Genomic DNA, 12,631 nt, shown 5'->3' with positions numbered 1-12,631 from the left:
AGATATCTTTTATTCAAACACAAATATTTATTTATTACATAGTAACCTCCTGTAGAGGAGGAGAAACTTGTTTTAGCTACTTATCGTAGCTGAACTCTTAACACACATAAAACTTGAAGAAAATATTATAACCTTGTATGAAAGAAATGGAGAAAATATTTGATGATCTTCACTTCCTTCTTCCGGCTTTATTTATAGAAGGCTCTTTCGGATTTGAAACTCGGATTTCAAATCTTCATTAGCCTTTACAGCTTGCTTGGGGACCATGTAGTGGTTGAAGGGTCCCTGTCTAGATTATTAATCTGGACATCAACTTCTCATCCTCCTTTATCTCTTTTAGATACCATTGACGATGAGTTTCTAGGATATCGACAGTAATTTCATCTTTTTTATATTCTTTGAAATGGTTTACTAACCATTTAAGAGCTTATGCCTCTTTCCTCTTGTATGTTATCCTTCTTTTCAAAACTTTCAAATATACTCGATACATTTTTAAGTTTTGATTCTGGTATGTTAACTGGTTTTCATTCTGTCCTTATTTATGGATGAATTTTTCGGGACCAGTTAAATTTTTATTCATTGGATTCCTTTTTAGGTTGGTATCCAATGCTTGCTGAGTCATCCATCATTTGTTATTGGTGGTCCATTTGTCCTTTACCACTAATTAGTGGTTGTCTTGATTCTACCACTGACATGGTAGTGGTCCTGCTTTTTATAATGGAGGGTCACATGTCCCTTTTAATTTTGTCGAGGAATCTTCGGTTTTTTGTATCCTCGAGGAAAATGTGCATGTGGTCCTTCCCCACTTGTCCTTGCTTCGGTAAAATGTTTCCGATCAGATCTTGGTTTGAAACCTTTACCGAACTCTGGTTCTTTCTGTATTTGGCATTCAGAGCAGATGTTCTCCGACCATCTTCCTATGTGTGCCATATTACAGAACTTTCGGCGAGTCTCTTTGCTTGCCGGTAGCTTGCTGTTCCACAAGAGATTTCTTTTCTTTTCAAATAAATCTTCTGCGAAACTTGTTGTTTTTCCTGTCATGGTATTCAACAGGAATGATCCGTTCACTGAATGATTGTAGAACTTGAACGGAAACTTGACTTTGTCCATCTCAGTAAGACAGACCCATAAACCCCAAGCTCTTCTGGTAGAAATGTCATCTTCAGTGATTGAAGCAACCAGGGGTGTTTCTTCTGTTGGAGGATCCTTGATAAATTTTTGGACATTTGTATCCGGCCTCCTTAGCTTGATGAAATGAAAGGCTTCGTGAGAACCTTTCCCTGCTGGTTCTGGTGCTGCACTAAAGAAGTATAGCTCCAAAACATCTCCTCTGGACAAATAATCATTGTTTGCCCAAGTCTCGTGAGTAGCTTCCTGGATCCACTTTGGTAAACCTGAGATTTTCGGAAAGCTGGGTGATGTAGTATAAACTGAGGCAAGAGCCCCAAATTCATACCAAGCTTTAACGTCCTTGGGATATGAATTAGGTTTCATCCATACCCTTGGATATTTTCCTGAAACATCAACCCTATTTGTAGCTGGGTTAATGCCAATACGTGTTTTTAATTTCTCCCAATTCTGCTGATAAACCTGAAATGGAGAAATTACACCTTCATTAGTACCAACCTTAGCTTTGCCTTTGTCAATACGAGGCCTAAGGTTGATCTCTCCCTCTTCAATCCCCGAGGTGAAGGGTTGACTTGAGGACTCAAGATAAGGATCAGGAGTCTCAATTTTTGTTTCAGCCGACTCATCTCGTGATGATCCCGACTTAACACTTGTGCAATGGGTATTTGAATCCCCCGCTACAGGTATAGAGTCCTGTATTCGAAAACTCTCCATTTGAGAAACCAATGGTCTCTCAATGCCCTGGAGGATAGGCCTTTGCGTTACAGACCATAACTGAGTATATGCCTGTAAACATCCTGTAATTCGATCAGAGACAATTCTCTTATCAGCTTGTTGTAGCCTTCCCGCAACTTCTGCGTTAACAGCTAACTTGTTGAACTCGGTTTGAAGCATTTCAAGGTGTTCCCTCAAATGCCTCTGCATCTTGATAATAGCATCAATGTCAATGTTGTCCATCTCTTGTTAAAAAATCTGCAAGAATATTTTCATGAGATTTTATTATCATAATATCAAAAATATAATTTTGACATAAAGCTTGCCATCGTAATAATCTAGCCTTCTCCGGTTTAGACTCAATTCTATTCCTCAAAAAGGCTTTAACTTGAGTGTTATCAACTTTCAAAGTGAATTTCTTTGCAAGTAAAAATAATGGCCATTTTTCAAAAGCCCTCTTTACTGCATAAAATTCTTTTTCGTTGATATGTCATCTTATGGCTTCTGTATCTGAGAATAACCCACTACAATATCTGCATGGTTGTTCTCCATCTGGTGTGAGCTTTGTTAATACTGCAGCCCACCAATGATCACTGGCATCGGTATATAATACCAGATCATCCTCGTCTTGAGGAATAGCCATCTTTGGAAGATTTTTGCAAACCTTCTTTAAATGGATAAGTCCTTTTGTGTGTTCGTCTGTCCATATAAATCTAGCATCCTTTTTCAATAATGGACCGAACACCTTCCTGTGTTTTGCTAGGTTTTTAATAAACATCCCAGCAAAATTAACAACCCCTAAAAAACTTTGAAGTTGCTTCTTGTCTTTGAGTTTTTCTGGAAAATTCTGCACTTTTTCTACTATGTGCTCTTGCAGAATTATTCCTGACTCATCGATTTCAATTCCGAGGAATTCAATCTTTCTTGTAGCAATGACTGCTTTCTTTTCAGATAAAACTAGTCCTTCTTTCTTGCAAACATTAGAGAAAATTTCCAAATGTTTAACATGTTCATTCATATCTTTGGATGCTATTAAAACATCGTCGATGTAAACAAACATAAACTTGAAATAATCTTTGAAAAGATTATCCATCTTTCTTTGAAATATTTGGGGTGAGTTAGCCAATCCCATTGGTAATACTTCCCAAATATAATGTCCTTGAGGTGTGGAGAAAGCTGTGAATTTCTTGCTTTCTTCCTGCATCCGAATCTGATAGAATCCAGACTTGCAATCAAATTTAGAGAATATCTTGGCATTGCGAATGCAACTAATCAAGTGTTCTCTACTAGGTATAAAATACCTATCAAACTCCAGAATCTTATTAATTTCTTGATAATTAATAACCAATCTGGGTTTTCCTCGTTTAATTTCACCATGGTTTCTTACCAGAAAACCTGGACTGCTATATGGTGACATACCTGCTTTGATTAATCCAAGGTCCAAATGTTCCTTGATTATAATCTGCATATCCCTCTGATCAATGATGTTCATTGGGATGGGTTTACAACGGACAAATTCATACTCTTTGCCTCCTTGATCTTAAGGCAAGCCCTGAGTTGATTTCTGTCCCACCATGCCAAGGGATCTTCGTTATAATTTTCTTTGATCCTCTTCTTGACATCTTCCAGTGATACCTTAGATTCGAACTCTACTTCATTTGTGTGTAGAGTTATCTTAAGGCATTCTATATCTTCTGTTTGGAGTTCCTTATCTGCTCTTAACTGGAGCATTGTTTCTCCAAACCGTCTTGAATCCTTCATTTTTGGGTTCAGAAGTTTTCCTGAATCACCACGCTTGCTGCGAAACTGGATTGGCAATTTTCTGTAAAATGCCTCCCGAAGTCTCTGGACTATGATTTTGTGAGCACATGGTGTTGTGAACACTAATCTTCTAGTCTCATTTTCCTGTGTATAGGATTTGAACATTTGTAGGAAATTATTTCCTAACAATATGTCAGCTCCTGTATCATGAAAATAAATTGGTGGTGTCTTTACTTTGTACCAAGGTGTTTGTCCAGCACCGCCAATCATGATTTCAGTCATCTTAATCCCTTTACATAAGATTAAGATTCTTCTGGAAAAATCTCTTCCAGCAATCTTGGGTAACTCTTCTTCCAAATTATTTGAAAAAACTCCTCGTTTTGCTGTACATATTCCAGCACCTGAATCAATATATGCAGCAAAGTATTCTGCCTTGTATTGTTCATACAACATTCCTACTGGAATGTATATGGAGAATGGACTTGTGGTCATTGGATTTTCCACATTTTATCTTCTGCCATAAACTCCATTCCATACTCTAGACGTTTCCAAGGTTTATGTTCCTCGAGAAACTCTAGCCCAAGAATCAATCGTTCTGATTCTTTTCCTGGAATTCCTTGAATATGAACCTCCAATTCTCCGATATTAATCAGTCCTTGGTAAGTTCCTATCATTGGTTGTTCCAAATAGTATATTGAATTACAAGGAAATTGATTCCTTTGTTTTGTAATATCAAATACTATTTCTACTTCCTTCCAACCTTCTGGGCATCTGAGCTTTCCTATTGTAGAAAAACTCTTCAGCTCCTGTTGGGTTTCTATGACAGGCTTTTTATCCCATCTGTAACTTGTAATTCTATCTCCTTGAAAAGATAGTCTTCTTGGTTCCAATCTAAGACTTTGATTCCTCTGTAGAATCGGTTTGTCTTGGATCTGGATATCTGTTTCCTGTATTAAAGGAAACTCAATTCTTTCTGGATAAATTGCCTGCGCAACTTTTCCAAATATCTCAGGGATTTCAATAAATTCGTTTCTAATAAACAACTCAGAATGATGTGTATTAGATAGAGCATATGAAATCTGATAGGTAATAGAATATGGTCTATTGCCTTCTTTCATCAACCTTTTTTCCTTAAAATTCTGATGTAATGTCAAGGCTCGGCTGAAATCTCGATCTGCCAGGTTGTAGGCTATCCTTGGATAGATTACTCCTACAATTTTTCCTGCACAGAGGTTTCCTGAGATTGTTCCAGTACTGAATCTTGTAGATTCCCCATTCTTTTATCGCATATGGCGATATCAATTGGTGAATCTATCCCTTCTTTGAAAGTAGCTTTTATCATAATCTGGATTGCTCCTATATGAATCCAGGACATAGTCCTTGCTACTTCTATCTTGAGTTTTTGTAATTCCTCCTTTATTTCTTCGGAAGGAATTAACTGCATCTCCATTCTATTTCCTGTAAGTTCCATTGGGATTGCCATTTCCCTTCTAGAAACTTTATAGATTAGATGATGCTTTCTGTTTCTTAGGCCAAGACTTCCTAAGAACTTTTCTACCTGTCCTGCAGAGAAACCTTGGTATCTCTGTAAACTCGGATTTTCTCTCATTGATTCTTTGAACCATGTTATGAGATATTGTTGTCTGGCTAAAAAACCCAGACAAATCTTCATGTGTTTCGTGTCGAAACACCTCGTCTTCAGTCAGATTCCGATTCTGTTCCATCAGATTCTTCTTGACTTAAGACGACTTCTTCTTCTTCATATATACTTTCATCTGAGGCGATATCCTCAAATCGGTATACTTGAATAAGATCTTGGTAATAAACTGCTTCTTCAATATCCGGAGTAGGATCAAAACGTTTAATACCTCTTTTCTCATTCTCTGGACAATTGGTCGAGATATGACCTCTTGCTCCACATGTCCAGCAATTACAATCCTTGAAACTTTCATTGGCTCTAGTATGAGCTCTTCTGAAAGTTTTCTTTGTAGGTGTTCTTCCCGTGCTTCGAGATGAGCTCGATGCTTGGGATGATATCCTACTTCTTGATGGTCCGCTTCTTTGTCCAGATTTATAGGATCTGGCTTTCTGTCTAGACCATACGGTTCTTGGTTTCCAAGAACTTCTTCCACTTCGTGCATAAGGATGAGTCCTAAAACTTTTCCTTTTATGCTTCTGTGGTTTACTTCCAATAATTGTTGGAAGATCATTTTCCTTACAACACAAAGGAGTTCTTTTGTTGATACCCCTTAGTTGTTTGTAATTCTTTTGTAATGCTGCCATGTGACACCATTCTGCTAATTTCCCTTCAAGGAAAGAGGCTCTTCTTGCCAATGTATCTGGATTACCAGGTACGTATTCCCTTATGAGCATTTCTCTCCAAGGGCTTGGCATTTTTGCGAAGAAAAGCTGCATAGCTATATCTTCTTCGACTCCTGAATTCCATCTATATTTGGTGAATAACATAATGTATTCATCTACCAAACATATATCATGTAATTCAAGACTATACAGAGCTTGAGTATATTTTTTCTTCTTCTCTGTATCTTGACTGTTGAAATAGTCTACCCCTATAAAGTGTGCTTTGAATAGGGTAGCCATCTTTCCAGCGATCTCACTAAGAGATTCCCCAACTAGGACTGACTCTTTCATGTCTGCTGAAGTCATGTCTCAAGCAATTTTTACTGATCCCATAAGACTCATTTCCAAAAGTTTAATGAATCCTTCTTTGTTGAGATCAAGTGTTCCTGCTGCAATTCTCATAGCAGATGTCCAATCGTCTATGAGATCTTCTCTGTTTTTGAAGTCCAATACATCAAGGTTAAGCATAACCCCGTAAGGATGTATAGGATCTAAAACAGTTTTCCCATAGGGTGTTTGGTGCAAAGGAATTTGAGTTCTCCTTGCCCTTGTTCCCGCTGGGTGTGATCCTCCACCGGTATGGAAATCAGTCTGAGATTCTCTCATATTTACATTATGAGATCCCATACTTTCCCTTGGTGGTTCCTGAGAAGATGACCAGGTTATTGCAGGTGGTGTTTCACCTACTGCTGTATTCATCTTTAGATCTACTACTTTGAGATTTGCGAAAGATTCCGCAAGCTCTTGTAGATCCTCCAAACCAATCCTTTCTAAAGTTGTCATCAGATCAATTTCTTTTCTGAGACAGACTTGATTAGATTGATCATCTTTTCTTCTTCAGTTAAAGGTTTTGACACCACTCTGGCCTTCCCTTGTTGATGTAACAAAGGTTCGGTACCAAAAGATGGTGGTAACCAGCCTCCTGAAGTTCTTCTACTAGAACTTGGTTGTTGTTCTAGTTTCTGTATTCTTGTTTGAATATCCTTTAAGATTTCAAGAATTTCTTCTTGTTTTTCTAGGACCTTTTCAATCCTTTGAGGTACATAATATAGCATATTGCCATAATTTTGTACCGTTTTCTGTATTTCTCTAAGATCCAGAGAGAGCTTAGAGGAGTCTGGTACTATCTCCAGAAATTTATTATTCTGAATCATAAATTTTTACCTGAGGGTGCTGTTGCTTCCCTTCGTAGATCTTCTGTTTATACAGATCCATTGTTCTCTGAAGAATTTCTTCTGAGTAGATTTTGAAGTATGTTTTTACGGTTCTTTAAACCTTGTAAACGCATACCTTTCGTTCTGAGTTCAGTGAAGCCTGTACTTCGCTGTAATTCTTGTTCTAATTGATTTATTTCCAGGGAAATAAGTTCAATTTCGAACTGGATGGTAGTCCCTGGCATATTTAACAGATCATTGAAGATCTGGTCTTTTCGGCCTGTAAGAGTCTACCTTTTGTGTATGCAAGGTTTTGCAAACACTGCTGTCTTTCATCAGGAGATAAATTTCCTGATTCAATGAGTTGTTTCAGATGCTTTATAGAACATCTGAATAGCTCTATTCGGAAACTAATGTTTTTGGAATAGAGATTGAAATGATTTCGGGGATTCCTAAATCCTTTCATTTCTTGATACATGACATATACCGTCATTTGTCTGATGTTTCCATCAGATCTGTACCATAACTTGGTGGTCACCATTGGGACATACCTCTGTTCTCCTGTTTCTGATATCTAACGATAGTTAGATAAACTTGTGTATATTCCAAAATATTGGAATAGTTCTTGTAAATTATTCTCCTCGAACTAAAGTTTGGATTCATAATTTTTCGAAATTCTCCTTCTCATACATTTAGTTACTAGTAATAATAAAATTTTCGTGTTTGAAATAAATTAACCATGCTCTGATACCATTTTTGAAGCGCGAAGGATCAATTAAAAGAAAATAGAGAATAAGGGTAGTTTTGTCAATTTTATAGGTTTAGGGAGTTAAAAGAGAGTTTTTTATGGCTAGAGATTTAGGGACAAGTTAAGTTTGGGTTTAGGGATTTATGAGCAATTTTCCCTTTTTATTTACTGAATGCAATGGTTTGCGAGATCGACGAGGAGTGAGTTAAAAATCTCAAATGAAGAAGACAAACATTGATTTAGTGCGAGACTAGAACCAGGTCCAAGTCTTTCTCGAGAGTCTTGTGGATTACTTTTCCTTCTTCTTGTTTGACTTGTGATTAAAGTTTGGAATTTTATTCCTATTTCCATTTGTGTTCTACTGGAACAAATTACAGGTGTTAGCAATCCTTTTTCCCTCCTTACCTCTGAAGAACCAATAATATTTGGCTGTCTTCAATCATTGATATTGTTGTGCAAAATTCCATCTTTTTGTTTTGTTTTGTTTTGTTTTGTTTCTGGGATTCGGGTTTTGGGATTTCAAGATTTTCTTTTTCTTCTTCATTGTTACTGGTTTTCAATATTCCGTTAAATGGAGAGATCAGTTGTGTCAGAGCCAGTTTCGGAGAAAGATTCTTTGACGAACCCTGAATTTGATTCTTCGACTTTAAACTCAATCTCTTCATCTTCGTTGCAGACAGAATCCATTACAGAATTCTCCATATTTATCGAGAAATTAAGTCCGGTTCTTGATGTAATGAAGCTAAGTGTGGAGAAAAATGAGCTACCGGCTCTCAACAAAGCTATTGAATCTCTTGAAATCGATTATAAACGAGCCAAGTCAGCAATGGAGGATTCGAATATTCGATCATTTCCCTTGAAAAGACTAGAAGACTTGATACAAAATATTGGAAGGTCTTTAGGCCTTGTGTTATTCGCCAGCCATGAAGTGCCTTTGCCTGACAAAGATAAGGTTGAGGCATTGTGTAAGGAGATGATGTATGTGAGGTTTGAGATAAATTCGGAACAGGAATCAGATTCTGCTATGGAGGTCAGGGAGATGGAGGAAACAGATGAAACAGAGGGACTGGATGATGACGACGACGGCGACGGCGTTGATGCTGATGATGATGATATTTTGGAGGAGGATACAAGCGTAGGTATATTAGGCATTGATGATGTTTTTGTACATATAAGGTCCGATAAGGAAGAAAAGTTTAAAAAAGCAATTTTCGGGTTAAACTCATTGGTAATGGATGGTATGGTTTCGAATGAAAAGCTTAATGATGAAGATGTAGTTAATGTCTTATGCAACCGGCTGACTGCGTGCAACGGTTGTGAAAGAGTGATAATCATTCAAATACTTAGGTATCTTGTTACGCTAAATGATCAAAACAAGGTACTTTAGAGCAGTAGTTTTTTTGAATTTTTTCAAGTTTTAAATGATGTATGAGCTACATTGTTTGATGATGCGCAGGAGAAGATGGTGGAATTGGGATTTTTATCGGCGTTGGTATTGTCTCTGATGAGAGACGTAGAAGAGCAAAGGGAGGCAGTTGGGCTTTTGTCTATCCTTTCTGTCGATCCTGGGGTTAGGAGACGAATTGGGCGGATACAAGGGTGTGTTGTCATGTTGGTTGCTATCTCCAACGGAGATGATGAAAGGGCCTCGCATGATGCAAGAATGTTGCTGGATGTCATGTCTGGAAATACACACCATGCGCTTCATATGGCCGAGGCTGGTTACTTTAGGCCTCTGATTAAGTTCCTGAAGGAAGGTAATGTTCTTTCTTTCTTGTTCTTTCATTTGGTGCTGTTAGAGAACTCTCTTGAATTTCTTTAAGCTATTAGTTATTATGCAAACTTATTAACTTTTGCAATAATGTTCCCCAACCCCATTTGAAAAAAAGAGTTGACAAGTAGTGTTTCTTGATAAATTACGTGTGCGAATTGTTGTTATCATGAAAAAATGAAAAAAAACACATACAAGAGAAGTTGACTGTGGGATGAATTGCAACAGTTACAGCTATTTTACCTTGAGGCTGCAAGTGGTTCAACAATCAAATGCCACGATTGGATCTGTGCACGGTTTAAAATATTCAACTAGAGTTATCACTAGTTATAGCATTTGATGTACCAGCTGGTGTTTGTTCTTACGTATTATTGTTACTTGAGAAGAAGTCCAACTTCTCGTTATTAGTTTTTTCATTTTTTTCAGGTTCAGACATGTGTAAAGTTCTAATGGCAACAGCATTATCAAGGATGGAACTAACTGAGCATAACAAGATTTCTCTTGGAGAAGACGGGGCGATTGAGCCACTCATCAAAATGTTCAGCACAGGCAATCTAGAGGTCAAACTCTCTTCCTTGAATGCGTTACAGAACTTGTCCAACTCAAAGCAAAATATCCAACGTTTGATTGACTCGGGAGTAGTGGTACCTCTGCTTCAACTCCTATTCTCCGTGACATCAGTTATAATGACCTTAAGAGAATCAGCATCAGCAATTCTAGCGAAGGTGGCACAGTCTGAAACTATACTACTCATTAAACAAGATATCTCTCGACAGATGCTTTCTCTGCTAAATCTTTCAAGTCCCGTAATCCAAAATCACCTCTTACAAGCACTAAATAGCATCGCCTCGCATGAAAATGCATCTAAGGTTCGAAAGAAAATGAAGGAGAATGGAGCAATTCAGCTCCTTCTACCATTCTTTACAGAAACAGATTCTAAAATCCGGGCTGGTGCTTTGAAATTGGTTTACACTCTGTCCAAAGATTCGCCGGGAGAGCTTGTTGAAAATCTGGGGTACCCTTCTCTAAATACGCTTTCCAAAATTGCATCATCGTCAACATCAGAAAGTGAAAAGGCCGCTGCTTTTGGGATACTTAGCAATTTTCCGGCAAATGATAGGAAAGTCACGGATATACTAAGGAATACCAACTTATTTCATGCGTTAGTTTCTTTTGTCAGTTTAAGCCATCTAAATTCAATGCCTACAATGATTTGGTTAGCCGAGAGTATTGCAGGTATACTGATCCGGTTCACAGTTCCTACAGATAAAAGACTACAGCAATACTCTGTTGAGAATGGCGTCATTCCTATTCTCTTAAAGTTGCTCATGAGTGGTTCAGAAGTTGCTAAATCTAAGGCTACCTTGTGTTTTTCGCAACTGTCACAAAATTCGTTAAATCTGAGTAAATCTAAGAAAGTGAAATGGTTTTGCTTGCCTAAACCATCGGATTCCTTGTGCGAAGTTCATGGTGGCTGCTGCTCCATCAAAAGCACATATTGTTTGATAAAGGCTGGAGCTATCACCCCATTGATTCAAATCTTGAACGGGGTGGAACGTGTCTCAGATGAAGCAATTCTAACTTGCCTTGCAACCCTTTTGGAAGATGAAATTTGGGAAGCTGGAACCAACTATATCGTGAAAATGTCAGGCGTTGGAGGTGTTATGAAAGCCCTGGAGTCGGGTACCATAAAGTCTAGAGAGAAAGCTCTTTGGATATTGGAAAGAATACTTAGAGTTGAGGCTTATAGAGTAGAGTATGGAGAATATGCAAAAATGGTGCTCATTGATCTTGCACAGAATGGTGATGCTAAACTGAAACCTAAAGTGGCTAAGTTATTGGCACAGCTTGAACTGTTGCAAGATCAATCTAGTTACTTTTGAGGCATTAAATGTGGCATTAATTTTCTTTGTCAAAGTGTTGTAAACAAATCGTTTTCGCAAAGCGAAAACTTTTTGCTACTCAGTTTGGATTCTTCATAAATACATGTTCCTCCAACCTCCTATTTCATATTTCTGTATTCTATACCATACTATCAAATAAAAGAAATATAGTGAGATTCTCATTTGATCTATTTGTGTATATATTTTTATAACTTTTTAAAATTACACTTTTATTTTCATATTTTTAAGCATTGATGATGTGACATTCATATATTGTATGTACAATTTTTCTTTGTCATTAAATCCAATAAGTGAGTGGTATTTGTTCGGTGCTGACATAAAGTATGTACGAAAGATGTGCAACATATATATATATATATATATATATATATATATATATATATATAACTTATCATACAAAATTTGATCAGTGTGATTTACCGTTAGTGTACATCTCTCATTTGAATTTAGTACAACTACTGAAATTCTTAATACTTACTATGCAAAATAATAACACACAATACGTAATTCTCGAGAAAGTCCTAGAACCTTGCCAAAGCAACTTATTTCTAATTTCGACATATTTAAGAATATCCATATATTCAATTTATACTGATAAAATCACGCCCCACTTTATATTTTATACAAATAATAAACTATGTATTAAATTATTTTTTAAAAAAATGTATAATATCTATCTAGAATACAAAAAGAACATACTTTCATAAAGAGGGGCAACTGGCAAACCATGATCATGAAATCAAGAGGTGTTTGTCTTTTCATCTTCTTTCTTTTTTCCTTCATCACGCGTCATTGTTTTTTCATGAGGATGATTTTATTTATGGCAATAAAACTTGTTGTCGTTACCATTCGGCATGTATTGGATAAATATCTTGAGTAATGCAATAACCTGCAAATAATGTTAGTTAGATAAACCACATTGGACAAACCATATGTGATAAATTATATGAAAGATTGAAATCATGATCAATGGGTAAACATTTACCTACTCTATCGACTTGTACTATTCTTGATAAGATCCTTCATGCTTCATATTGATGATATATGAGGTACTTGTTTTCAAATCCCTAACAGCATTGTTGTATTTATG

The 12,631-nt window shown here is 36.9% G+C and overlaps 1 protein-coding gene across 1 annotated transcript; it reads left to right on the top strand.

Annotated features, from left to right (window-relative positions):
• The first annotated feature begins 8,064 nt into the window (after nucleotides 1-8,064).
• LOC140826764 (U-box domain-containing protein 44-like) lies at nucleotides 8,065-11,702 on the top strand. Its single transcript, XM_073189261.1, has 3 exons — nucleotides 8,065-9,244; nucleotides 9,323-9,623; nucleotides 10,064-11,702. The coding sequence occupies exons 1-3, from the start codon at nucleotides 8,438-8,440 to the stop codon at nucleotides 11,518-11,520; spliced, it is 2,565 nt and encodes an 854-aa protein (XP_073045362.1). The 5' UTR covers nucleotides 8,065-8,437; the 3' UTR covers nucleotides 11,521-11,702.
• Nucleotides 11,703-12,631: the final 929 nt, after the last annotated feature.

Source organism: Primulina eburnea, chromosome 3 (genome assembly GCF_022965805.1).
Source record: "Primulina eburnea isolate SZY01 chromosome 3, ASM2296580v1, whole genome shotgun sequence".
Taxonomy (NCBI): Eukaryota; Viridiplantae; Streptophyta; class Magnoliopsida; order Lamiales; family Gesneriaceae; genus Primulina; species Primulina eburnea.
Note: the sequence above shows the minus strand (reverse complement) of the source record. Positions and strands in the feature narration are given on the sequence as shown.